General features: G+C 46.5%; 2 protein-coding genes across 7 annotated transcripts in view; both read left to right on the top strand.

Moving 5' to 3' along the window:
- The window catches only part of Otud5 (OTU deubiquitinase 5), a 32,032-nt gene extending 13,687 nt beyond the window's left edge, over positions 1 to 18,345 (top strand). For 2 of the 6 annotated variants that reach the window (XM_052171859.1, XM_052171862.1), the window contains 8 exons: positions 13 to 106; positions 10,229 to 10,293; positions 10,381 to 10,537; positions 10,635 to 10,783; positions 15,041 to 15,244; positions 16,620 to 16,821; positions 16,906 to 17,019; positions 17,300 to 18,345. In XM_052171859.1, the coding sequence (XP_052027819.1) occupies positions 13 to 106; positions 10,229 to 10,293; positions 10,381 to 10,537; positions 10,635 to 10,783; positions 15,041 to 15,244; positions 16,620 to 16,821; positions 16,906 to 17,019; positions 17,300 to 17,424 (1,110 nt within the window). In that variant the 3' untranslated portion in view covers positions 17,425 to 18,345. The other 4 variants (XM_052171860.1, XM_052171863.1, XM_052171861.1 and 1 more) reach the window with 3 other exon arrangements.
- A 3,566-nt stretch (positions 18,346 to 21,911) lies between these two features.
- Pim2 (Pim-2 proto-oncogene, serine/threonine kinase) lies at positions 21,912 to 27,447 on the top strand. Its single transcript, XM_052171356.1, has 6 exons — positions 21,912 to 22,175; positions 22,302 to 22,411; positions 23,239 to 23,289; positions 25,061 to 25,433; positions 26,083 to 26,259; positions 26,362 to 27,447. The coding sequence occupies exons 1-6, from the start codon at positions 22,115 to 22,117 to the stop codon at positions 26,523 to 26,525; spliced, it is 936 nt and encodes a 311-aa protein (XP_052027316.1). The 5' UTR covers positions 21,912 to 22,114; the 3' UTR covers positions 26,526 to 27,447.
- Positions 27,448 to 27,745: the final 298 nt, after the last annotated feature.

Raw genomic sequence — 27,745 nt, 5'->3', positions numbered from 1 at the left:
TCTTTCCTCCAGCAGGAACACTGGTTTGAAAAGGCCTTGCGGGACAAGAAAGGCTTCATAATCAAGCAGATGAAGGAGGACGGTGCCTGTCTATTCCGGGCTGTAGGTGAGTCTGCTTTGGTTCTGAGGGAAGGGCTTAAGGCTTCTGAGCTGTGGCCTAGTAGTCAGTAGCAGTCCTTGAGACAGGATTGAGGCAGAGGTAACTGCTTGATATTTTAAGCTAAACAGGCATGGAGCTCATGTTAACGTTTGGTCTCTGGTCTTGGATTGTTAAGTAAGTAATGATAACAGCAATAGTAGTGATAAAGGGACATCACTGTTGATATACTGCTCTGCCAAGACTCCAGGAAACCCACTTAGTTATTAAGTCAGCTAGGTAGATGGTTGGTTGGTTACTTTTTTCTTTTTTGTTTTGTTTTTCAAGTCACTGTTTCTCTGTGTAGCCCTGGCTGTCCTCAAATTTGTTCTGTAGACCAGGCTGGCCTTGAACTCAGAGATCTGCTTGCCTGTGCCTTCTGAGTGCTGGGATTAAAGGTGTGCACCACAGCCACCTGGTGTGGAAACCCTTTTATTATCCCCAAGTCTAGGTGAATGTGGGACTGAAAAATGTCTCAGAAGTAGGGAGTGACTTGTCCAGGGTTATACAAAAGTACATAGAGTCAGGATTTTGTATGTGGGTTAACTGTATCATATTGTCCCTTTGTTATGTACGAGTTTGTACCCTGAGATTTCTCTGGTATGGTGTATTGGGGATGGTGTCTATTTAGTACCTGTGTTTATGCTTGTGCGTGTAAAATTGGGCATGGTGAAGCACACCTCTAGTACCAGCATTCAGGAGGCAAAAGCAGGTTGGATCTCTTTGAGTTCAAGAACAGTGGGCCGGGTCTACACTGCAGGTTCCATGACAGTCAAGGCTATATTCATTTTGTCTAAAAAAAAATCTAGACCTTAACAAATTTCTATATTGAAATTTAACTTGCACAGAAGTAGAGAAAATAGTGAGCCCTTTTCGCACTTAGTGACATAACTTCACAAAGTGATTAACACATGAGTAGCCTTACTTTATGAACTACACTGTATTATCGTTTCATTCATAAATCTCTCTCTCTGCTTTAACAGATACATTTGTATTGTTTTCTCTAGTTTTAGCATTAGCAAAGCATTGTTGTCATACCTAGCAATTTTTTTTCTCATTCTCTAGCTCAGGCTAGCCTGGAACTTAGAATAATCCTTCCTCAGCCTCTTAAGAGCTGAAAAATTATATGTGTGAGTCAGTATACACAGCTAAGAATTGATAAATTTTTTTGAGATTTTTTTTTTTTTAGTCCTGGCTGTTCAGGAACTTTCTGTGTAAACCAGAGTGGCCTCAAAAATTCTCAGAGATCACCTGCCTCTGTCTCCCAATTGCTGGGGTTAAAGGCATGCTACTGTGCCAGCCTAGAATTAGTAATTTCTTGATACTATCTGCTAAGCCTGAGCTAGATCTTTGAGTCCCTTGTGGCTATGAACCTTTAACCAAAAAGTAGTTGTGAAATCCTGTACTGACATGAATGGAGACTAGAGTGTGGCCTGTTCTCTCCTCCCATACCAGTGGTTCTGCTTTCTTCAAAGGAAAATTGTTCTCTGACATCTTTGAACTGGGAATCAGAAGATGTGATTTTTAGTTCTAGACCCAGTTGATAACTTGTGTGGCTCTTAGGCCGTCTCCCATCCATGAAGTGGTGATGCTCCCCAGGGCTCCATCAGTTCATTCTAGGTCTGTTCTTGGTTTTTGGTTGACCTGCATGTTTGTTATAAGCTGGTTGGTCCTGAGCAAGTGACTGACTCTTCTGGACCCTCTTTCGTTAGTTGAAGAATGGGTTTAAGGACTCCACTGTTGTTATGTTTTATTATGGTTTGATTTACTTTAGTAAAGCCCTTTAATGCTTGATACATAGTAGGTCATCATGGAACAGTAGCACTAGTATAGCCTGGCTGCTCTTCTCCATTGTCTCTCAGAGCTAGAAACATTTGTGGAATGGGTGGGATGAAGGGCCACTTACCCCTTCTATCAAGCAGACTCTATTCAGGTAATGGTTTCTGTTGCTTTGGAGAAAAAATCCCACCCCTTCTACCCATCTAGCTTGAAGTCATGTTCTCCCTGAGATATTTACTAGAGAAAGACCTGGGTTTGGAAGTATCTTAGGGATAAAAGGAAAGCAGAGAATGAAAAGTGAGAACCTATCAGTTTCTGGGTTCCATATTAATCTCAGGGTGGATGTTAGCAGAAGCAAGATTGCTGTTGGCCATCTGGGCTCAGATGTTGACTGAGGCAGGCTGGAGCTACTGAGCACCTGGTGTGGATAGTAACCCACATCAGGAGCAATTTTTTGTATGCCTGTGTCTATTTAGCTACTACCCGCCCCCCATTGGGGCCTTCCAGTAAGGGGCCTAAGCATACAGGAAGAGCTGACCACAGCAGGTTTAAGGCCTTTCCTTATCAGCACTATGGCTACACATTTCCCCTGACTGGGCTGCCCTCAGCTTTTCTCTGTAAAACCTCAAGTCCTATGGGCTCTCCCCTGAAGTGCGTTGCCCCTGGTCTCTAGGCCTCCTCTAGAGGTTTCCCTGGTGCAGAGTACACAACACGTGCTGGGCAAGGGGACTTTGTCCCCAGGCTTTCCGCTGTCCCCCCCGTTTCTAGCCTAGCTTATACAGGGACAGATGGCCATCGCCTCACTCTTTCTACAAAGGCCTGCAAGCATTAACTTTTTACCATGTATTGACTAATAGAGGGAACATGTAACTGAGAGCCGGAATTGAGTGGGTTGCACACATACATTATACTTTGTTGTCTCTCTGACCCTGCTGTGTGCTACGCATCCAGCTGGGCGCTTCAGGACCTCCTGAAATTTTTGGATCATTAAGCCATGAAATTGAATCAGTTGAAGGTCTGAAAAGAAGGGCAGAAAGTATAGCTCAGTAGTAGAGCTCTTGTCTAGCATTCAGGGGACCCTGGATTTGATGCTCAGCACTGCCAAGGATTGAAGGGGAAGTGACAGTGGTAGAGTTCGCACAGAGGATGACTCGAGGAGCCCCTAGCTCGGTGGTTTTTAACCTGTGGATAGCAATCCCCTTTGGGGTCATACAACCATTTTTGCCTAAGACCATCAAAAAAACATATTTATGCTACAATTAATAACAGCAAACTTAGAGTTGTGAAGTAGTACAACTGTATTGAAGGATCATGCATTAGAATAATTGACCCAGTTTTTTAGTTTGTCCATTCTTTGACCTTTCTTAAGTTTTCCTTCTTCCAGCTAGAAGTATTTATTCTTCCATTGTTGATAGTCCAACACAGGTGGTTTTCTGTCTTTTGTTTTGCCTCTGACATCCAGACAGCACTTTTGAATCAGTATCAATTACTTGTACCCATTTCTCCCTGGTACCTCCTCCTACAGATTTATGAGCATCAGCGATCTCTTGGGTGGAGGTGGGTATCCTGTGGCCCACCCAGTCCCTGCTGTGCTCAGATAACCTCCTAGAAACAGGAGCCTCACTCCCTTTCCCTCCATTTGACATTTGACTCAGCAGAAATGTCTAGCTCTGGCCATGTGTCTGCATGGGCTTCAGAAGAGAGTAGCTGGGCTGTGTTAGAGCCCAGAAGTGTTAACCAGGCCCACTTCTAGTTGTTTTAGTCTTGGAACATGGATCATCAGTACTGGAAAGAATAGCTCTTAGATCATTTTTAAAATTTTGCCTTTTATTGTTCTTTGGTTTTCGAAATAGGGCCTCACTCTAGGAACTCTCTAGGTAGACCAGGTGCCCTTGTAACTTGAGCTTGTGATAATCTTGGTGTCTTAACCTCCTGAGTATTAGGATTACAGACATATTGCTACTATGCTTTCTTGTTGGACAGATTTTGTTGGTGACAGGGTTTCTTTGTGCGGCCTTGGCTGTTCTAGAACCTACTCTGTAGAACTCACTCTGTAGATGAGGCTAGCCTTTAACTCAGAGATCTTCTAGCCTCTGCCTCCCAAATGCTGGGATTAAAGGTACACCAATGTCCAGCCTTAGATTTACCAACTTTATAAAATGAGAAACTGAGGCCTCAAGAGAAAGCCAGGACCCTGTCTTATCTAGGTCAGCCAGCCAATGTCAGATCAACACTATTAACATGTATTAAGACATAGTAGATTCCTATGTTTTATTTCCTGTACACCTGCCTCTTTGACATCTTTGCTCAGGATCATTGGTGTTTTCCCATTTTTTCCAGGGGAATCCTCAAGCAGAAAAACTTGTATCTCAGATTGGTAGGAGGGTGGGGCAGGGGATCTTCCAGAGGTCTGAGGTCATTTGTCTTGCCCATAGTCTGTGCCCATTGGGACAGTTGGGTGTGTGTACCCTGTCATACCATGGCTACTTGATAGGGGGGTGGGTAGGACCTTTTCTTGACTGCTGCTGCCTCATTGAGGGCAGGGTTTGCACAAGAGCATGAATTCAGTGGAGAGCAGACTAGGTTGCTGTCGCACTTGCAGCTGTGTCCGTCTACCCACGTTTGTGTGGTTTGGTTTTAGGTTCTCCACAAAAGCCAAGCTTCCTTTCCTTATTAAACATGTATGTGCACACGCATGCATGTGTACCGTAGTATGTGTACATGGAGGTCAGAGAAAAACTTATAGGAGTCTGTTCTCTCCTTCCACCTTCCACCCTGTAGGTTCTAGGGATGGAACTCTGGTTGCCAGTCTTGGCAGCAGGTGCCTTTACCTCTTGAGCCATCTGCATAGCCCTGAAGTTTGCCTTTCTGTCTTTAGCAGAACTTAGTGGTAGGTAGCAGTCTGAGGAGTAGATGGTTCCCAGGTCCCTCCAAAGCAAGAGTAGACTCTTCATTTATAGCCCTTTAGAAATAATGTAGACTTGAGCGGGTAAAGGGAAATAAATGGTTCAGCCAGTAAAGGTGCTTGTTGCTGAGCCTGGCAACCTGAGTTCAATCCTTACTCAAATGATGGGAGGAAAGAACTGACTCTCACAGCTTGTTCTCTGACCTAAACATGTGCAAAAGAGATAAATATAATAATAAAATAATAAAAAAGAAAAGAAGTGGAGCTGGAGAGAGCTCAGTAGTTAAGAGCGCTTGGTGCTCTTCCAGAGGACCCCAGGTTGGGTTCCCAGTTCTCACAGTGGCTCACAACATTCCTTAATGCTAGTTCCAGAGGATTGCCTGTTTGTGGACCTCAGGTATGCATGCAGCACACCTGTATATGTATGTAGGCAAACCTCATAGACATACAGCAAAATAATCTCTGTAGAGGGAAAAGGGGGAAAAGTAATCTCTATCTTATTTCTTATAAGTGTGGGCAAGGGCTGGAGAGATGGCTCAGGGGTTAAGGGCACTGACTGCTCTTCCAAAAGACTTGAGTTCAAATCCCAGCAACCACATGGTGGCTCACAACCATCTGTAATGAGATTGGATGCCCTCTTCTGGCACCCAGGTGTACATACAACTCATATACATAAAATAAAATTAAAAAAAATAAGTGTGGGCAAATGCAGGTTACATTTTAGGGAGCCTGAGGCGGGAGGACTTCCCCATATAACAGAGGAGAAAGATGAAACAAGTTTGCTAGAAGTGTTGGTCGTTCCTCTCCCACCTATCCCCAACAAAGGCTGAGAAGGAAGTTGTATAAGTTCCTAGGTACGCACAGATTCTTGTCTAATGTTTAGACTTTCCTACTCGCTGTATGCTCTGGTTCTTTGTTGTGGAATTGGTCATGTGGGTATTTAGTCTCAAAGGTTTCAGTCTTTTGTAGACCCTGCTGGCTGTGCACATATATGCACTTCATCGTATCTTTGTATGCTCAGGGAAAGCAAAGTGGTGTGGTGCATGGGGAGGAAGGCTGATGCTGATTCCAGGCAAGTGTGCAGCCAGATACTTATCTTTGCTCTCTCCCAGGCTTTTTCCTTGTGGATTAGCAGGGAAATTGAAGTAGATGGATCATGCCTAGCCCTAGGCCAATAAGGTGGCTGTGGGGGGTGAGGTGGGGTTGGGCAATGTCACTTGGGACCACCTATTGACTCCTTTCTACCTTTGGCACCAATCCGTGATAAGTACATGATCCTGCACCAGCTGTGATGCTTCTGTATCGGTGCCTTCCCCACCCCCTAGCACATAGAACTTCGTTCTTTTTGGTTTTGGGTGAGGATCAAATGAATTGTTTTAAAACTCTGTAGTAGCCGGGCGGTGGTGGCGCACACCTGTGATCCCAGCACTCTGGGAGGCAGAGGCAGGCGGATTTCTGAGTTTGAGGCCAGCCTGGTCTACAGAGTGAGTTCCAGGACAGCCAGGACTACACAGAGAGACCCTGTCTCGAAAAAACCAAAAAAAAAAAACAAAAAACAAAAAAACAAACAAAAAAAAAAAGTCTGTAGTAAAACTAATGATAGTAATGTACTGAGAACTTGTGAGCCCTACTTAGAAAGGGAACAGGGGTGGAATACAGCGGGGGATCCCCTTCCAGCTGGACCCTGGAAAAAACAGGTGCATATGTTAGCCAAGTGCAGTGTTAGTGTTAACAAAGGAGGAGTTTCAGTTTCTTTCAAAACATTTTCTCTGAATTCCCCCTGTATTTATGGGTCCAGTGGGCCACTCTTTCTCCCACCTTGCTCCCCCCCACACAAGGAAGTGCATCCTGGCCCCCGCATGCTAACCTGGGAGGAGGAGGAGGAATTTTCCTAAGGACTGAAGTGGAAGGGCTAGGAAAATTAGAAAAGCTAATTCATATTATGATATGCTTTACCTATTACATTGAAGGGTTTTTTCTCTCTTGCCGGGAAAGTACTGTTTCTGTTTTCTTGATCTAGAGATCCATTTATTATTATTATTATTATTATTATTATTATTATTATAGATTTCTCTGTGAGTCCTAGATGTCTTGGAACTCACTGTATAGATCACCCTGGCCTTGAACTCACAGAGATCCACCCACTTCTGCCACCCCAGTGCTGGGATTAAAGGTGTGTACCAGCACCGGCAGGCTGAGATTCATATTTTATTCCATGCTAGTGGTTCAGGGATAAGCTGGGTATAGTGGTGTACACCTGGAAGCCACACACTGGGGGAGTAAAGGAGGAGGGTTGTAGTGAGCTTGAGGCCAGCGTGGGCTACATATCAAGTACTCTTCCGGCCAAGTGTCTAAAACTAAAAAAATAAAAATTAAAAATTAAGGAACAGTGTATAATGAGTGCCAGGTTGTTTTCTTATAGAATCTGGAATGAGCCTCTAAATACTATAACTTGTGTGTACCTACGGTCCCAACATAAAAAGTCAGTATTATTACTTAGATAGGAATTTGGTTGTCAGAGTTTTGAACAAAGGCACAGGTCAGCATCTGGACCATTGCATTCTGTAAAAAGTACCAGCAGTGCTTGTATTAGGAGGGGAGGCCCTCCTTTCTGCATTTGGGGCTTTCCTCTAGTGGAGGAAGTGCAACAGAAATGAGGAAGGGCTTAAGAAGCAATTCTCTCAGCACTCGGGCTGGCTGCCGGGTAGGTAGCTAGCAATGTCATAGGAGTTGCTGTCCTCACGACAAATGGAGTGTCTGGTTTTGTTGTGTTGTGTTTGAAACAGGATCTCTATATATAAACTGAGCATTTCTGGCCTGGAGTGCCTGTTTTTTGACTACTGTTTATGCTTTAGGTACTTGACAAATGTCTTGTAGTCCCACCCCCATATTGAAGATTGAACCTAGCATGCCATATTCTCCCATAGAAATAGATTTCTAGCTCTCCTCTGTAGTCCTTACAATATCGTTTTTAAGTGGAGAAGAGTTACTGTCCTCACTTATGGGTGAGGGCATTTCAACTCAGAAATGAAAGGCCTTGTCTAGTGCCACACAGCTAAGAGATGGCATGGACTTTCACCAGACCAAGGCAAATTAAAGGATCCCCCTTTCCCAAATCTGGCATCTAACTCTGACAAATCAAAATGCTGGGGGCGGGCGGGCCTCTAAGTCACCTTCTGTAGGAGATAGTGTTTCCCATTAACTCAGTCCAGTTCACAGAGCCTGATAGCCCACCCCTATTTAACCCTTTCACTCCCATCTTAGTTCCTGTTTATGGCAGCTGTAGACTGCATTGCCTCCAAGCTGAGCCTACAAAAATAGCTCCTCCAGCAAGCACCCTAGGCACTACAGCAGCCTCTGTGGTCCTGGCTTCTAAGAAAGGCAGCGACAGCCCCCACCCCACCCCCAGCTTATATGCAGGACATGTGACTTACTGGAAGTACTTGGGGGGGAGTGTGGCCACAGAAGCCACATCCTTGTTTACATCGGTGAAGGGGCTACCCCTTCCTGCCTTCACAGCCCCTTCTCCTCCACCCCTCAGGTATCGTCACCTCTGGGATGACTTGAGGCTGGAGCTGCCCATTTTCTCTCAGTGCAGCCTCTGATTCCTATATCACACAGAACCCTCATGGAGGGGATCGCTGGGCAGTGAAGACCTTCTGGCAAGTCTTCAGAGAAGAAGACTGGCAGGCTTGCTTGGTGGGCAGGTTCCCATTCCTAGCATCCCTGCCCCTGTGCCCCAAGGGGATCCCATTAGAGCTGTCTATCTCTGGGGAAACAAAGGGAAATTCCCTTTTCAAGGCAGCCAGTGAAAGTCAGGTTTGCTTAATCTTCAAGCCCACATTAATTAAGAGACTCCTGCTTCCTGTGCCTCAGCCTATATGACTGCTCAGCAAGCTGTACTCAATTTCTTTTACTACATCAGGTCCTGAGCTGCCTGCCTGCTGCTGGGCTTAGGTGTGAGTTGCCCCTTATCTTCAGTGGAGGGTTTGTGTAGTCAGTCTGTGTACACCTTGGTATTGAATGATAGAGGGGTTCTACCACTTTACACATACTGTCCACATTGTGCATAAGAAACTTGTCAGGTCACACCTGTTTGTTTTCCACTTCATAGAGGAGGCATAGGAAACCCAGAGAGTCATTTGTTTCTGGCTGTTTACCTCACTAGTTACTATTTGGCAGACCTTAAAGTGTGTTCCTTCCCTTCAGTTTTTAAGATTCTAATCATAGCCACATGTGGTGGCGCACCGCTTTAATCCCAGCACTAGGAGGCAGAGACTTGTTGATATCTGAGTTCAAAGTCAGCCTGTTCTACAGAATAAGCTCCAGGATAGCCAGGGCTACTCAGGGAAAGAAAGAGGGGTGAGGGGAGGAAAGGAAAGGAAAAGAAAAGATTCTAATCTTGATGGTAGTTTATGCCTGTAATCCTATCACTTAGAAAGCAGAGGCTGGCAGAACTCTGAGATTGAGGCCAGACCAGTCAGAGCTACATACTGAGACCTTGTCTCCAAAAAAAAAAAATATTCGAGTTTTTTTTTTTTTTTGGGGGGGGGGTGCGTATTGAATGTAGGTTTGGTTTGATTTGAAATATAGTCTCACTTAGATCTCTGGTGATCTAGGCTTTGAACTTGGCAATTCTCTGCTCAGCCTTGATTATAGGCATATACTGCCCTCTTTTCCCCCCTCCACCGAGACAAGGTTTCTCTGTTTAGTGCTGGATGTCCTGGATGGAGCTCACGTGTAGGACCAGGCTGGCCTCCAGAGTGCTGGCATTAAAGGCATACACCACTGTGCCCAACCTAAAAATTTTTTGTTATTTAATTTTTATTAGTGGGTATGGAGATTGGGATGGTCAGTCGCATGTAGAGGTCAGAGGACAACTTAAGGGAGCAATTTGGTTCTCTCCTTCAACTGTGTGAGTCTTGGGGATTGTGCTCCGGTGCCTTTATCCACTGATACCATCTTGCTGTCCCTTGACTATACTACTCTTAACCTGTATACCCTATACTCTTTCACTCTTCAGGATTGTTCGACTTTGCTACTTTTGTTTTTTAGATAGGGTCTCATATAGCCTAGCCTGGCCTTGAACTCATATTATAGCTGGAGATAACTGGAGATAATCTTCTGGTCACCGCACGTCCACATCCTCTGGGCTGGGATGATAGACATGTACCACTACACCTGGCTGATGTGTGCATGTTCAGCATGTTTTCAGCCCTTGCTTGTTAGTTACCACCACTCCATTACCAACACAAATGAAGTCTCTGGGCCTTGGTGTAGAAAAGGGAGTTTCCCTAGTCCTTCAGCCCATCTTCTCCCTAATGATGTTCTGTGACTCTGTGATTCAGAGCTCTGGTGGTGACAGGTCTGACCCCATCCTCTCCTTTGTTTTGTCCCCACACCCCCAGCTGACCAGGTGTATGGAGACCAGGACATGCATGAGGTTGTGCGAAAGCATTGCATGGACTATCTGGTGAGATCCAGGGGAGGCCTTGGGGCAGCAGGAGGGTAGGGGGATCCCCGTTGCACACAAACCTTAATTTTCCAATCTACTCCACAGATGAAGAATGCCGATTACTTCTCCAACTATGTCACAGAAGACTTCACCACCTATATCAATCGGAAGCGGAAAAACAACTGCCATGGCAACCACATTGAAATGCAGGCCATGGCAGAGATGTACAACCGTCCTGTGGAGGTGTATCAATATAGCACAGGTACTTCTGGAGTGGGTAGGTGAGGGCCTCATGGTTCCTCATCAGAGCCAACCATACCGGGCCCCTGTGGATGCTCCCTCCTTCTCTTTCTCTGCAGAACCTATCAATACATTCCATGGGATCCATCAAAATGAAGATGAACCCATCCGTGTCAGCTACCACCGGAATATCCACTATAATTCAGTGGTGAATCCTAACAAGGCCACTATTGGTGTGGGGCTGGGCCTGCCATCATTTAAACCAGGGGTAAGTGGGTCCCTGGGCCCCAGGTATTTGCTAGATATGGATCATTGGCTCTGCCCTTAGCCCACAAAATGCCCCCCCCAAAGTTTTACCTGTATATAAAATTAGTGAGTTACTGTTGATCAGAAGTCACTCTGTGGCTTTTGGTTCACCTGTGCATGAACTGACTCACTCATGTCATGCTGTTGAGAGTGGCTTTTTAGGTTTTTTGTTTTGTTTTGTTTTTGTTTTTTCGAGACAGGGTTTCTCTGTGTAGCCCTGGCTGTCCAGAAACTCACTCTGTAGACCAGGCTGGCCTCGAACTCAGAAATCCACCTGCTGCTGCCTCCTAAGTGCTGGGATTAAAGGTGTGCACCACCACTGCCCAGTGAGCTCTTTTAGGATAGAGCTCAATTTGAAACAGTAAGCCAGGCCTTGGACTGGATAGCCAAACTTCCCCACAGATCCTCTCCAACATCATTCAGAGCAGTTACAATTGGGGTCAAACTTGGAATGTAGCCCTGACCCACAGTTTACTGGAATGGGCCCTATGGGCAGATTGTATAGCTTCAGCCTATACTGAAAGGACTTCTCACAGGCCCAAGACCTAATACGTGTCAGAAGATTGCAGTTCATATGCCCAGCATTCACTGGCAGATAATCATTCATTCTCATAGTCTCATAGTCTCTCTCCTCTCATCTTCCCTGCTCCATCGTTCCCCGTTTTAGCATGTCCTCTGATCCTCCCTCTTTCCTTCTTCCAAGTCTCTTTCCCTACTCCTCAGCCCACTTCCCCTCTCTCCTCCCCCTCTCCTCCGTCTTCTCTATCTTCCCTTCACCCCTCCTGGGGGTTTGGAAGGCTTCTATTCAGGTTTCACTTCCTACAAACAGAAGGTGGTCCTGCCTAATCTTAAGAAACAACATCAGCCTCCAACCTTGGGGGGAGGGTCGGTCTCTCTCTCTCTCTCTCTCTCTCTCTCTCTTTCTCTCTCTCTCTCCTAAATTTTAGAAAAGTTTTAGATTTGCAGAACGATTGGGAGCCTCTTAGCATTGCCATATGCCTGCTGTGATTAACATGAACATGGTACATTTGTTGTCGTTAACAGATCAGTATGGAACCATTAAGAACCCAGTTCTCAGTTTCTTCTGGGTGAACCTTTTCTCTTCCAGGATTCTGTCTCACAGTTAATTGTCCCCTTTGACTTCTTATGACTTTATCAAATTCTAAAGAATTTGATTCTTTTTGTTTTGATCTGGTGACCCACTCCACAGTTTTGCCTTTTCTAGAATGTCATATAATGGGAATTTAACTGAGTGTATGTAGCTATTCCAGAATGAAATTTTTTTCTACTTAATATCATTTAAGATTCATCTGTAACATTCACTGGCTTGACTTTTTATTTCCTTTTTCTTTAAAAATCTGAATGTATAAAGCTTTCTATAATTAATAGACTTAATTGTTCAAAATTATTTTGCATTTGTTTGGGGGAGGGGTGTGTGAAGATCTATAAACAACTCGGCTCTCTATGTTCCTCAGGCTGGCACAAGCGCCCTTACTCCCTGGGCTATCTTCCCAACCTTCAGAAAACTTTTCTCAGTATACAGCTTCCAACTAGTCTCTTCCCAAGGAACAGAGACTCTGGTACATTTGCTACGTTGTGTGAACCAGTATTAATCCATTCCTACTAACCTGAAGTTACTGCCTCATTCCTTCCTTTTGTTTTGATGACCTCAAAAATTTTAAGGGGAACCGTTCAAAAGTATTGCAGGGAAATTCTTTTTTCCAGTATTGTTCTAATGATTTTAACTTGGAATTTGGGTTCAGGCAGAAGAGTACAGATATCAAGAGTATGTATTAGGAATATGATCCTGACTGTTGATTTTGATCTTCTGGCAGAAGTCAGGAATTTTCCCACCTTTTGACTGCTGTAGTGTTAGGAAGGAAGTCACACTTAAGGAATGGGAATTCTGTCTGTCTCCCAGCATTTATGTTAATGTAAGCTTGGGGTTATTGCTGATGTCTCTAGTTAAAATCCCTTGACCATTTACCTCATCCTAGCGTTTTTTCTTGAGTAAAGTTCCCTTTTTCTGAGTAAATTTTCGCTTTAAAGTTTAGAAAACTTTTCCTACCACCCAGCAGTCATTTACATGATTTCTATTTACATATACATGTATAAGCTGGGGCAGACTCATTAACTGGACCCCCTGGAGTCCGGTGATATCCACTGTTCTTTTTCTGTTTAATGTTACTGATTCTATTCACTTTCTAAGTGCCTGAGGCCACCACCTGCTTGTCTTTGCATACATTTGTAATTCATTTAGGTGGTTTTGTCTCTGGGAGCTTTACTTCTTAACTAATCTTTAAAAAGCGATTAGCATACATTAAGGATTAGTCTTTGTTTTGTAAAGTTCCTTGGGTTTTGACAGATGCATAACAATACCGTGCATCTATCTTAGACACCTATTCATTCAGCTAGTTTCAGCCCTGAAGGGTCCCCACTCTTTCTCCTGCAACTACTGATCTTTATTGACTGCTTTTGCCTATTTCAGAAAGTCATGTAATTGCAATCATAAGTATGTAGGCTTTTTAAAATGCTGCTTTCAGGTAGCAATATGCATTAAGGTTCTTCCATGGTTTTTCATGGCTTGTTAGCTATTCTCTTATCACTGTTCCATTTGTGGAAGCACAGTGTTGGTTTAATCATTCACCTATTTGAAAGATATCCTTGGTTGCTTCCAGGTTTTGATGATTATGAACAAAGCTTCTGTAAACTGCTGTGTTCAGGTTTTTGTAGGAACTTAAAATTTTTTTTATTACTTCTGTTCTTTATTAAAAATTGGCATTGTTAGTGATCTTTGACATACAACAAATGGATATATTTAAGTGTATATATTGAGTTTGATGGAACTTAAATTTTATGATTAGTTATATTAATATCTAGAAGCAAGATCGCAGAAATATAAGATCATGCTGTGATTTGTAAGTAACTGCTAGACTATTGTATGAAGTGGCCTGATTTGTTCCAGTCGCTATTACAATGAATGAAAGTTACTTTCCTCTTCTTTCCCAGCAATTCATCTTTCTACTTTTTAAAATTTTAGCCATTCTCAGTGGTTTTTAAAGGTGAACGTGTTGAACATTGTTTTAATGCTCTACCCCAGAGCTTCTTGCCTGGCCTGAGTATCATTTATCTGTGTCCATTTGCCGTCTCTATCTCTTTACATGTGCGGCTAGATTGCTTACCTACTTTTCCCTTTGTCATTTTGTAGTGCTAGGAATTGAACCCATGTTTTTATGTATGAATTCATTATCAGTGAGCTGGCTCTATTTTTGCATTGGCTTGATCTAACGTTTTTATACATATATTTCTCCTGGTGTGCGCCATGATAGAAAATTATGTTGTTTAGCATACATGTATTTATGTATGTGACATCTGTGTATTTGAAAATGATGTTGCTAGGTACATGGTGGTGCATGCCTGTAATTCTAGTATTCTTGAGGCAGAGGAAGAGAGAATTGTGAGTTCAAACCTAAACTGGGCTGCATACCAAGCCATTGTTTTTGAAAAACAAAACCTTAACCAAAACTTTAGGAAGCAGTATTTGCATTTAAACCCTGAAATATACTTTGATGTTCTCTATTCATTAGCATCATTTCTCTGGATGTGGGTGTTAGCTCATGACTGTAATCCTAGCACTTGCAAGGTTGAAGCAGGAAGGTTGCCATGAATTCCAGGCCATGACTCTCAAACAATGCTGTAGTATCTTCCAAGTCGCTATGAGGTTCTCTCATGCAGTGTCCTAGCACCCACACGATGCCAATTCTGACCCTTTACTCCCTCACATAGCCATACCCAGCCTCATATACGCTTGATTCCTGCCTCCACTCCATGTCTGTACTTCTCTGTTCATCTTTTTCCTATGCCTTATGTGGGAGTATATGAGAAAGGCTTCAGCACTGAGAAATTGAATCATTGCTAGATGAGGCTTCTTTAACTGAAGGCCTAGAGCAAAGAGCCCCTCTTACCTCCTGACTTAATGCCGCTTCACTTGAGCTGTCAAGAAATAGTAGTTCAGATAACCAGGTCTTACATCTAAGCCTGCTTTCTTCAGTTATGCATGGATCTATACACAGTCTGCTGAGGAGTGCTTTGTAAAAATAACTTCTGTGTTGTCTTTGCTAAGGCCTGTAGGCCTGCCTTCCTGAGCGTGTTCAGGCTCTTACCCAGGTTCAGAGCATCATCGCACATCCTCTCCCCCTGTTCCTCTCCCCCCTGGCAGTTTGCAGAGCAGTCCCTGATGAAGAATGCCATAAAGACATCAGAAGAGTCATGGATTGAACAGCAAATGCTGGAAGACAAGAAACGAGCTACAGACTGGGAGGCCACAAATGAGGCCATAGAGGAGCAGGTGGCTCGAGAATCTTACCTTCAGTGGCTGAGGGATCAAGAGAAACAGGCCCGCCAGGTCCGGGGACCCAGCCAGGTGGGTCATGGACTGTCACTGGCCTGACCAAGACCTGTTACTTCTTAGCTTTTGGCCCCTAATTAACAGCGATAAAATAAGAGATTTGGACATCTGGGAGAGAGGGAAGCTCCCAGTCCAATCTATAACTCATCTTATCTTTAGTCTTGGCGTCGTACCTTGGAACTCCCAGCACTTGATTTAAGAAGTGAAGGAGAGCAGCTCTTAAGAGATGAAGAGAGCAGCTAACACTGCTGATAGCACAGAGGAACAGTGGATAGCTACAAAGACACCAGCTTTTTTGGAATCCCTTCGCATGCTACGTTCTGTACTGAGGATATAAAGCCTTTCCTTCACTATCTTCATTGATCCTGTCTGTTGAGACAGATACGGCATTGGTCAGGCCTGTGACTCTGGTTATACAAGACCAGGAGAGGTGGGGGAGGGGGGTCCAGTCTGTATTTTTAGGGTAGCAAGCAGGGAGGAAGGCATCAGGAATCACAGAGGGGTTGGGAATGATTAAATGCTTACAAGAGCTGAATAATCTGTTCAGCAAGTCTTTATTGTAGGCTTGTGTCAGGAAGCTGGAGGCCCTATTCCTAGTGTGGATCGTGAAGCTGGCATCCTAGTGTACATCGTGAAGCTGGCAGGCCAAAGTACCTATCCTTAGGCTGCTCACAGTTTTACCAAGTGAAATAAAATACTCATAATGAATAAATTAGTTGGAGGTATGGTGGATAAAAAATGGACAGTTGGTAAAGGGGACAGATGAGACTGAGTGGGGACGGTCTGAGTTCATGGGATTAAACAGTTGTCTGGGTAGGCCTCAGCAGATGAGGTGGGGAAAGCCCATAGACAGGGAACTTGTTACCTGAGTGCATGGTCAGAACAAGGCCTGGGGTGAGGGCAGTGGAGTGGGTATAACTCAGGCAGAGGCTGTAGTTAAACAGAATGTAGGTAAGATCACGGTAGTGGGCTAGGTTGCATAGTGGCTTGTGAATTCTGCAGAGGACTTTGCTCTGAATGAGGCAGAAACCATGGGAGAGCTGTGAACAGAAAAAGGATTTGAGTTAGGACTTGACAGGTTCACCTTGACTGATTATAGAGCAAATCTGAGGGAGAAAGTACATCAGTGAGGAGGAGGCTCCCAAGGGAGTCCCAGGGACAGGGGAGGGCACTGTGGGCGTGGTATGGAATCAGGATCTCTTCAAAGAATAGGACTTTGTCAGATGCCTGCAGGAGTATGAGAGTGGCTAAGAATCTTTCCCTGTAGACAGTCCACTGTGATACATTAAAGCTGTTCTGTAGCCAGGATTCTGGAAAGAGTATAAGCACTCTGGCACGGGAAGGTCATAGCTGGTATAGGTCCTTATAACTTTTTCCTTCCCTACTACAGCCCCGGAAAGCCAGTGCCACATGCAGTTCAGCCACAGCAGCAGCCTCCAGTGGCCTGGAGGAATGGACTAGTCGATCCCCACGGCAACGAAGTTCAGCCTCGTCACCTGAGCACCCTGAACTGCATGCCGAGCTAGGCATTAAGCCCCCTTCCCCAGGCACTGTGTTAGCCCTTGCCAAACCTCCTTCACCCTGTGCACCAGGTCAGTGACTTGCTTTCAGGGTGCCTGCTTGGGCTAAGAGGCTCTGCTTGCTGGGCCCTACCTCTGATTGTTCATCTGCCTCAGGTACAAGCAGTCAGTTCTCAGCAGGGGCTGATCGGGCCACCTCTCCTCTTGTGTCCCTCTACCCTGCTCTGGAGTGCCGGGCCCTCATCCAGCAGATGTCCCCCTCTGCCTTTGGTAAGCTTCCTTGGGGGATGGGCCAGCTGCAAGTTGGGAGAGCCCAGAGGATTTTTGAAGCCCCTGGCCATCTCTCCAAGTTGGAGGCAGGAGGGAAAAAATTGCAGGTCCCAAAGGTTTTTTCCACAGTGGGTCTAGTGGGGCTTCACAGAGTTGAGGACGTCAATGAGTAATTGGGACCTGGATGGATTCTTCCAGAGCCAGGGATCAGACAGAAATAAGGGAAAGTTGCCTAACCCCCCCCCCCCATCATCATTGTCCTCTTCTCTCTCCTGCCCAGCAGGTCTGAATGATTGGGATGATGATGAGATCCTAGCATCGGTGCTGGCAGTGTCCCAACAGGAATACCTAGACAGTATGAAGAAAAACAAAGTGCACAGAGACCCACCCCCAGACAAGAGTTGATGGAGACCCAGGGACTGGACACCATCCCCGATTCCCCACTCCTGCCCTCTGATGCCACCCGAAGTTCTTTGGCTTTCTTCCCTTTTGGCTTCCTTCCTTTGTTTCCTCTTTTCCTTCTTTTCCACTTCCCTCTGGCTGGCCCACCCATGCGCTCCATCCATCTCATCCCTGCCACCACCATTGGTCTCTGCCAGCTGATGTGCCCTATTGCCCCTGCACAGCACCATCTCAGCATTCCACAGGAGACTCTGGAAAGGGTGCGGAAGGTAGGCAAGAGGCCCACAGAGACCGGCTGGCAGCCAGGCAGCCCCAGGAGAGAGACATTCAGACAAAGGAAGTCTTCTGCTCACCCTTCCTTAAAGATCAGATAAACGTGTCACCCCTTCCCAACAATGATGACAGGAAAAGTGGAAGTGGGAAATTTTTCGTCCTAGTACCAGAAGAATCTGAGCCTTCGAAGTTAATTTTTTTATTAAAATGTGCTTTATCTCACAAAATCAACAAATCACAAAGTACATGGCAGCGTTGGCCCTGCACGGACGGCGCCTCTGCTGTGGAGCTAGGCGGGCTGGCCATGGGACAACGGGGCAGGAAACAATGGATTTCTGCTGTCTTTTGGCCCCTAGCTCCTTGGAAGGACCAAGGCTACGAGCCAGAGGGAAGTGGCAGGAGTTGCAGGTGGCAGACGGGCTTTGGACAGTGAGACCCTGACCTTGCTGCATTGCTTTGCCTTCCACCACCGCTAGGCTGTTTGGAGTCTTGAGGTGGAATGTCTTCGGAAATCATGGCCACTACCCAAGATTTGAATTTAGGGAGTGGGAGCAGCCTCAGCAGATGGGGCACCCGTGCACTGCAGGTGTTGACAAGATCCACCATCTGTAATGTCCTTGGCACAATAAAACCAAATGTCAGTTTCCCTGAGCAACTCTATTCTGTGTGGGACAGGGGTGGATGGGCCTCTGGGAAGCACAGGATTGGGCTTGACCAGAGGTCTGCTTGTGCTGCAGTAGGTGCTGTCTGTAAGCTGGGGTTCATCTTTGATCTTCTGTATTAAATTAACTTCTTGTTGGGTGCAGTCTCAAGACTGACAACAGAGACTCTCTAGAGCCCAGGTGGGTTGGACTAACCTGAGCCATATATAACCAAGATGGTTTCTTAAAAGAACAAAGCCAACAACAAATAACTCTACAACTGTGCACTCCTCTGATCCTGGCACTGAGGAGGCAGAGACACGTGGACCTTTTTTAGTTTCAGGCCAGCCTTGTCTACAGAGTGTAGTTGCAGGTCACCTGGGCTACACAGTAAGACATTTTTATTAAAAATCACAAACTTCTTCCGAACCAAATTGACTAGAACTGAAGCCCCTACTCCCACCTACCATATTTGCATTTGGGAGCCTAGGGCTAATTTAAGGACTGTATGAGAGCCAGAGGCCATGACTGACTGGTGTCTGAACTTCCACTGTCAACTTTAATGCTCATTCATTCTTGTGATAATCTAATGAAGAAATAAACAGTCGATAATTAGTTATAACTAGTTCAGTGACCAGAGGTGGCCCTTGCCCAACTGGGTTTTAGAAGTGGGAGGCTGAAATGGCTAAATCCTTCTTTGTTGTTTGTTCCTCAGGTCTGTGGACATCCCTGTCCATACCCCTCCTAGGGTTTGTAAAGCCCAGCTTGAGAAGGCTGGCTGGCTGGCTGGCCCTCGGGCTTTCTCAGAACAGTATTCTCCCCCTCCCCCATGCCTCAGTGGGGTCCTTTCAGAAGGCCCTACAGGTGAGGGTATAGCTTGCCCAGTGGGTGGCTGCAGGATAGCAACTACACGGTCAAGCATGAGCACAGCAAGAGGGTTGGTGAATTTAAAACCTACCTGCCTTGTCCAGCTTTGGGCTCTTCTTTTGAGTTTCAAGCGTCCCATCTGCAACTACAGGAGTCATTAATGTCTGCTACCTCATGCTCTCTGATTTGTGAGTTTTGACAGAGAATGTGTATGGTCAATAATGTACTACTGGGAACATTACCTGGTACACTCTTAGAGCACAAATGTTGGGGTTATTACCAGACTTCAGGGCTGGGGGTATTACCGTATTTTGTAAGTTTGTACCATTTGGCCTCAGCCTGCCTCTTGCTACTCTTGGCTTTTACTTGCGATTTGCCCTAACCCTATTTCCAGCTACCGTCCTTACTTGTCTAAGACAGAGGGATCACCGGAGAAAACCCTGTGTGATCCCATTCGCACTCTCCCTTCTGTCTACGACTATTCCCAATAACTGGACTATAAATAAACTTCTGGGCTGGGGCTGTGATGCTCACTTATCTTGTTTGTGCGTGTCTTGAGATCTACCCCTCCACTAAAGCCTGTCAGGCTCATAGGAAGATACCTAGCAGTGTTGGCTGAATAAGGGAGATGATGTGTAACCTTTCTGCTTTGTGTGTATTGTTTGTGCCTGTGACTGCAGTGAGTCTTGAGTCTACCAGTTTCTCTTAATTCGTGTCTCTGGTTGAGTGTATGTGTCTGTTTCCCATGAGGCTTGTTTCCAGGTGTATCAGATGGTGACTGAGTGTGGGACTCTGCCCATGACAGTTTGTGTCTGGTATCTGAGAGAAAGAAGTACATGTTTGCGTGGGTCTGTCAGTGACAGTACATCTGTAGTTTGTCTGGATACTTTCAGTGATAAGCTGTGTGTCTGATAGTGTGTGTATGTGATTGGGTCGGTTTTTTGTTGCTTTGCTTATCTATGTGGTGATTTGGAGCACGTGAATTACTGCGTGCCTGCTTTGGAGCAGTGCGTGTATGTATGTGGAACAACTGTATGTCCTTGTGACAAGCTCTGGGTCTCTCATTTCTGGAGCAACACAAATATTTCTGTGAATGTATATATCTGGTAGTGCTGGTGTGCTTGTGACAAGTTTGTCAGTTTCTAGTTGGGACATATCATGGTGTTAAGTGGTCCCATAGAACAGTATAAGTAAAGTCATATCACTGAATGTTTCTGGATTTTCTTTTTCTTCTCTCTCTCTCTCTCTCTCTCTCTCTCTCTCTCTCTCTTTCTTTTCTTTTCTTTTTTTTTAAAATTTGTTTGTTTGTTTGTTTCCGAGACAGGGTTTCTCTGTGTAGCCCTGGCTGTCCTGGAACTCACTCTGTAGACCAGGCTGGCCTCGAACTCAGAAATCTACCTGCCTCCCAAGTGCTGGGATTACAGGCATGCGCCACCACTGCCAGCGGGATATTATTTTCTGAGCACATTTTCATGTACACCTAGGTTAGGACAAGTCTACTTGAATGTACCTGACTATATCTTTAATGGAAGTTTTCCCACTCTTGGTGTATGTGTGGGTAATGAGTCCCACACACGATTGGAGGTCAGAAAACAACTTATGGAAGTATTCCGTGTGGGTCCTGAGGTCAGCAGACTTACCTGAAGACCTTTTGCTTTTAAGACATATTCTCACTATGTTGCTCAGTCTGACCTCAGATTCTTGATGGTCCTGACCCAACATACAAGTACTTGGATTTCACCTGTACTCTACAATGCCTAGTTTTCTGTGTGTCTTTGGAGTTGTGTGGGTGTCTTCCTGGACTCGGGGTCCTCTGGACACTAACTGGCTGCGGCAATTGGTACCATTTCTTCAGCCTGTCAGTTCCCAGCTCTTTTACAAGGAAGTTGTAGTTCCCACAAGAACTAAGTCCTGCCATTAGAGATTCTAGACCCAGCCTTGGTAACTGGCCAAGTCTAGCCAGGTTTGTGTAGGAGAATGGCAGCAAGAAGCCCATTACAGGCGCCAAACTGCCGTTGTGTCCTCTGCGCCCCTTCCTTTTGATGATGGTAAAGAATGTTATCCTTCCCTGAAGTGGACCAGCTCTTCTGTAAGACTAGTTTTGAAGCAAAGGCTGCCTGATCTTGCGTGAGAAACACCCATGACAGGGTCCTGACTAGTTCCAGGCTCTGATATTTAAAAGCTGGTTGTCGTTGTTTCCTCACTGATCCCAAGGCGGCAAAGGCGATGGCGGCAGCAAACCTGTGTCCCAGGAAAGGAGGCTGCGCTTTTTTTTTTTTAAAAGTGTGTACACACACCCCACCACACCAACAACCAAAACATACGCAGTTGTTGCAAAGGGATTCCCAGAACCTGTTTGACCGTGCGCGTGCGCGCGCGCGCGCGCGTGTGTGTATGTGTGTGTCCGTGTGTGTGTGTGTGTGTGTGTCCGTGTGTGTGTGTGTGTGTGTGTACATGTGCGCGCGCGCGCGTGTGTGTGTGTCTGTGTGTGTGCGCGCGCACACGCGCGCTCCCTCCTACATTTGCATATAGGCCCTGCCTCCGCGGAAGAACCTGGCATGTATTTTGCATAAGGGGCACTTGAAACGTTGAGGGTGGCATGCAAATAAGGACTGGCTCGGATTGGCTGGGGTACAGCAGGTGCCGCGTCCGGATTGATCAAAGCCAGGTGGGCGGGTCCGTCGCGCAGGGCGACTCTCCCGGGAGGCGCGTGCCCCGGCTCAGTAGCGTTGGGGCTGGCGCGTGCGACGAATCTTAACGCTGCGCCGTCTGCAGGCGCTTCCGGGCCGCCAGATTCCGTGCCTTCCACCCTGGCGCCCCCCAGCCCTGGCTCTCCGGCCGCTCTGCCCCGGGCATCCACGCCCTGCGGGCTCAGCGGATTCAGCGGGCTGAATATACGCAGCACCTCCTCCATGTTGACCAAGCCTCTGCAGGGGCTTCCTTCGCCCCCTGTGACCCCCACGAAGCCTCCAGGTGAGCGTAGCTTCCTCTGTTACAGCAGGTTGGGTGGACTGGAAGGATGGGTGCTGGTGTGGGGGCGAGTCACGGCTGGGATCAGAGTACACCGCCACCCTGACTTCCTCGCCTCCGCTTGCGTAGGAGGCAAGGATCGGGCAGCTTTCGAGGCCGAATACCGACTTGGCCCCCTCCTGGGTAAGGGAGGCTTTGGCACCGTCTTCGCGGGACACCGCGTCACGGATAGACGTCAGGTATCCCCTACAAGGGGTTCTGGGGGGGTCAGGTGTTTTGGCAAAGGGTGGTGGTGGTGGTGGCGGGGTACCGGGGACTGGGATGCCAGTTGCTCCAGTGGGGAGCCAGAGCCTTCAAATGTGTAGTAGAATCTTAAGGAGCAGGGTTGCTATGAGTGTGAGTGCGCGCGTGTCTGCAGTCTAGGTGGGTATGGGGGTGGGCAGGATTCAGGACAAGAATTCTAGAAGACTGGCGTCTTCTAGTAGGGAGGGGGCAGATCTTCAGGACTGGACTCCAAGATCCATGGAATTGGCGTGCGTGCGCGTGTGTCTGAGATGGTGGGGATGTTTTAAAAGTAGGTGTTAAGTGTGGAGTCGTGAGAACAACAATCCAGATAGAGTTGTTGTGTCCTGGAGATGAGAGGATGATGGAGGAGGGCATGCGACGTCAAAAGACATGGAACTCGAATCTGGGGATATGGGTCAGTGGTAGATTATTTGTTCACCATTCACAAACACTGAGTTCAGTAACCAACATCGCGGGGGTGGTGGCATGTAGAAAGACAGTGGGAGAGAGAGAGAACGCAAAAGGGAAAAAAAATCTACAACTCCGTTCTGGATTTCAGGGCTTCTTGATGCTTTCCTAACGAGCCCAGGCGGAAAGATGTTTAGGTGAACTTGCTTCTGAGGACTTAAGAGCTGGCTGGCTGGGCATCCGAGTCCCGATGGGGGTGATATGTATGGAAATTAGGAATGTTCGGGTGGTTGAAATTGGAATTGGGAAAAGGGTCTAGATTGGGAAGCGTCTGGGATCACCTGCTGCCCCCTTATCTCAGCCTTTTTTCTAGGTGGCCATCAAAGTAATCTCCCGGAACCGTGTGCTAGGCTGGTCCACCGTGGTGAGTGCCTTTGGTGTGCGTCATGACCCATAGACTCCATCACCGAACGCATCCACTGCTTTTTTTCTAGGGGACATATGACTCCCTGGGCCCTGAAACCGTGAGAACCCCACCAGCCTGTGATTCCTGCCTTCATGTGATAGTTCTGAAATCACCGCAATTCCCCCAGAGCCCTGGATTCTCCTCTCAAACTCTCTTTTCTCATCCTTCTTCCAAACACTGCTTTTGGGGCTGTTCACAGGACACGCTGGTGGGGAAGGAGGGGCCTAGGTCACTGGTTGTCATGGTGATGCTGGCTGCTTCTCTCCTGCCACCCGGAGAACGCTAACGGACATCAGGGCGGGTCTGGGCAGATTGTAGGTAAGAGAGCTCCCTCTGGTGGGTCCTTCGGGTAGTCTGTGCCGGCCCGTGGACTGAGAGGGAGGGTGAGCCTGCGCAGTAGCTGATTTTGCGTCTTCGTGTGAAAATCTGTCTGCGGCTGTGCAAGTTAGTGAGCCTGTAAAGGACCCCATCTGAGGCAACACAAGACCCTTGGCAGTTGCTGCCTGTTCGGGGCTGGGGCACGGGCCGTTATTGACTTGTGCTGGTTGATAAGCTAGACCGACAAGACAGCATTCGTTAAATGTTTACTCTGTGTCAGGTCCTTTGCAATTAATCACTGTAAGCGGGTTTGGACAAACGAAAGCTGGGACTGGTGGTACACACCTGTAATCCCAACGTCTAAGAGGCTGGGTCACTAGGATTTCAGTAAATTTGAGGCCAGCTTGGACTACGTGGCAAGATTATGTCTCAAGCTTGAGACAAAAAATGTAAAAACCAGAGGACGCTTCTGCAGTGGTTTAATTTATAGGCAGTTTGCAAAATACGACATCATTTCTTAGAATTCATTATATGTTAGGTCCCTTCTATTAACGGCTCTCTCTGTTTTAACATCCTTACCAGTGTTCTGCTCTGTTAGTAAGGATTGATCCTTGAGATCAATAGCTAGTGAAGAAAGTTCACCAACACACACACACACACAATAATAGTATTTAATCTAGTGATAGTATTAATTTAATAGTATTTAGTTCCATGCTAGCCCCTCTTTGCTGTAAAGTACTTCTGTTTACAAGAACTTATTGAGTATCTAGTATGCATAAAAACTGTCCTGATGTGAATCTTGATGAACAAGATAGGTAAAATTATGAAGAGGGACTTACATTATAAAACACTTTGAGCCAGGTGGTGGTGGTGCACACCTGTAATCCCAGCACTCTGGGATGCAGAGGCAGGTGGATTTCTGAGTTCGAGGCCAGCCTGGTCTACAGAGTGAGCTCCAGGACAGCCAGGGCTACACAGAGAAACCCTGTCTCGAAAAGCCAAATCCAACCCCCCCCCCCAAAAAAAATAAAAAAATAAAAATAAAACAGTTTGAAGGCCTGGCATGGAGGATGCACATGTTAACCCTCTGGAGGTAGAGTCAGGTGGATCTCTTGAGTTCCAGTTCAGCCTGGTCTATGTAAAGATCCTGTCTCAAACTCCCTCCCCTTCAAAACAGATGAACACTTCAGTTTATCAAAATATTTACTGTCCTACTCCATGCCAGATGTGCATGGTCTCTCTTCATTTCACTCTCCGATGGACTTGAGCCTTTAAGAGGGTGGAGGGTACTAGGATCTAGGAAGGGAAGCCCAACCAAAATCAGTGCTTTGAAACTAAGCCTTGCTGTGTCGCCAGCAGGGCTACCCAGAATTAACCCTTGCCTTCTCTCGTTTTACTTCCTACCCTCCAGTCAGAGTCAGTCACTTGCCCTCTTGAGGTTGCATTGCTGTGGAAGGTGGGTGAAGGCAATGGCCATCCGGGTGTGATCCGCCTGCTTGACTGGTTCGAGACTCCGGAAGGCTTCATGCTGGTCCTTGAGCGGCCTATGCCTGCTCAGGACCTCTTCGACTACATCACTGAGAAGGGGCCGCTGGGTGAAAGCTGTAGCCGCAGCTTCTTTACCCAAGTGGTGGCAGCTGTCCAGCACTGCCACGCCCGTGGAGTTGTCCATCGTGATATCAAGGATGAGAACATCCTGATAGACCTGTGCCGGGGTTCTATTAAACTCATTGATTTTGGTTCTGGTGCCCTGCTTCATGATGAACCGTACACAGACTTTGATGGTAAGGCTTCTTCCCTACAGACTGGGGTGGGAGGGGAAAGGCTGTTTTCATCATTAATTCTTCTAGCTTTTTTAAAGATTTATTTATTATCATATGTAAGTACACTGTAGCCGGCTTCAGACACCAGGAGAGGTCGTTAGATCTCATTATGGATGGTTGTGAGCCACTATGTGGTTGCTGGGATTTGAACTCAAGACCTCTGGAAGAGCAGTCGGTGCTCTTAACCGCTGAGCCATCTCACCAGTCCCAATTCTGGCTTTTGAGCTTTAAGACTGGGTTATCCTAGTAACATTTGACTCATGTCATACACTTTTAAGGTTCTTGATTTCTAACACTACACTCTCAAGCCTAGATCCCCAATAAAGTTCATCTTAGAAGTTTCTTAACCTCCTGGGCTCTTTTTTTGGCTTGGGGATAGGATGGGGTTTGCTTGTTGGGCTTTTATGGTTTTGGTGAAATGATCTTACTGTTCATTTTGAAGTACTCCTTTAAAGCTGTTTTGCCACAGACAGGACACTGCTGTTAAACTTGAAGTACAACTGTTCTAGCCAGTGGATACTCCTTTGAATTTATAGTTCGGACTTGTAGGGACACAGGGGTTGAGGAAGGGCATCACCAGATGACAATCTAATCCTTGGCTTGTGTGCAGGGACAAGGGTGTATAGCCCTCCAGAGTGGATCTCGAGACACCAGTACCATGCCCTTCCAGCTACCGTCTGGTCACTAGGCGTCCTACTCTATGACATGGTCTGTGGGGACATTCCCTTCGAGAGAGACCAGGAGATTCTGGAGGCTGAGCTGCACTTCCCTGCTCATGTCTCCCCAGGTGAGGCCTGTCACTCACCCCAACCCCAACTGCCTTCACTCTTCCCCAGTCTGGGTATCCCTTGCTCACTGCTAATCTCCCCTCTGCTTCTTGACCCCACAGATTGCTGTGCCCTAATCCGCCGGTGCCTGGCCCCCAAACCTTGCTCCCGACCTTCACTGGAGGAGATTCTGCTGGACCCCTGGATGCAAACACCAGCTGAAGAAAAACCTATCAACCCCTCCAAAGGAAGCCCCACCCCCTTGCCCTGGTCCCTGCTTCCCTAGACCTAGCCAGGCTCTCTGGTTGGAATCCCATGGTCATGCTACAGGGATAGATGGACATCTGTTGACCTGGTTATACAGGTTGTTAAAAATCCAGTATTACTAAGGTCAGGGAATAGGGATCAGTGGTCAGAAGATGATAGCCAAGTCTGCCCAGTTCCTATCCCAATTCTGGGAAGGAGCTCTCCTCCCAGAACCTGTGGTCCCTAATTTGGGAGGAAGAGTTACTTGTTTCTTCAGTTAAGGATGTTTATTTGATTGGATTCCTTCCCTTTTGGGCCCTAAGATTCTTATTCTGGCATTGTAGTCCCTACACTGGCACCTCCTATACTACCACAAACGTAGACACTTAGTTCAAATGCTCTCACTTGGGCAAGGGTGCTTTTCCTTAAAATTACCCCCCACCCCCAGCAGCTCTTTAGCGAAAGGGCCTTACCCTGGGATCTCATTAAGTTGCTGCTTGCCTGCCTTAGCCCAGAAATAATTATTCTGGGGAGGTAATGCCCCATTAATTAATTAGTATCCCAGTGCTTTTTTTTTTTCCTTTTTTTCTTCCTTTGTTTGGTGAGGGGACCCTATTGTTATCCCAAGTGCTCTTATTCTGGTGAGAAGAACCTTAACTTCCATAATTTGGGAAGGAATGGGAGATGGGCATCACCGGAAACCACCAGAGACTAGGATGGATGGGATGGATGGTTTAGGGGGGATGAGATGGAGGAAATAAGTCTTACTGTTGTTCTCCTGGGGTCCCCCCTCTCCAACTTTTGCTGCCTCCTCCTGAGCCAGGATTGTCCAATGGGTGAAGTGTAAATAATTCTGTACTGGAGGTGGAGAGCAGCGAGTGTGCCCTCCTGTCCCTTCTCCCCCTGCCTGGATTATTTAAAGCCATGTGTGGAAACCTATTTAATAAATAATGAAGTCACAAGTGGATGGCCAATTTATAGAGGCAGGCATTAGTGGAGCATCTACTAGATGCTGAGTCTAGGAGGTAGCTGGAGAAAAAAAAAATTCTGGGAAAAAAGCCCACAGTAGGGCCTGTCTGACTGGGTTGGGGGGGGGGGGTTTAGGGTCTTTTGAGGCCCATTCTAAGCCCAAACTTGGAGCACTGGGATTTGCTCACACAGAAATTCCGAGCTAAATCCCAGGCTCCAACTAGAACCTTTCTAGCACTTTCTGTCTAGCTTTTAACCATTTAATTTTGTCTCTACCTTTCACGCTTCTCC

The sequence above is a fragment of the Apodemus sylvaticus genome, chromosome X (genome assembly GCF_947179515.1).
Source record: "Apodemus sylvaticus chromosome X, mApoSyl1.1, whole genome shotgun sequence".
NCBI lineage: Eukaryota > Metazoa > Chordata > Mammalia > Rodentia > Muridae > Apodemus > Apodemus sylvaticus.
Note: the sequence above shows the minus strand (reverse complement) of the source record. Positions and strands in the feature narration are given on the sequence as shown.

Bases quoted from the DNA above. Each gene is read 5' to 3' on its own strand.
- Pim2 (XM_052171356.1), top strand. From the start codon at position 22,115: ATGTTGACCAAGCCTCTGCAGGGGCTTCCTTCGCCCCCTGTGACCCCC. The intron at 22,412-23,238 runs GTATCCCCTACA...CCTTTTTTCTAG, and splicing joins GCGTCACGGATAGACGTCAG to GTGGCCATCAAAGTAATCTC. The intron at 25,434-26,082 runs GTAAGGCTTCTT...GCTTGTGTGCAG, and splicing joins ACCGTACACAGACTTTGATG to GGACAAGGGTGTATAGCCCT.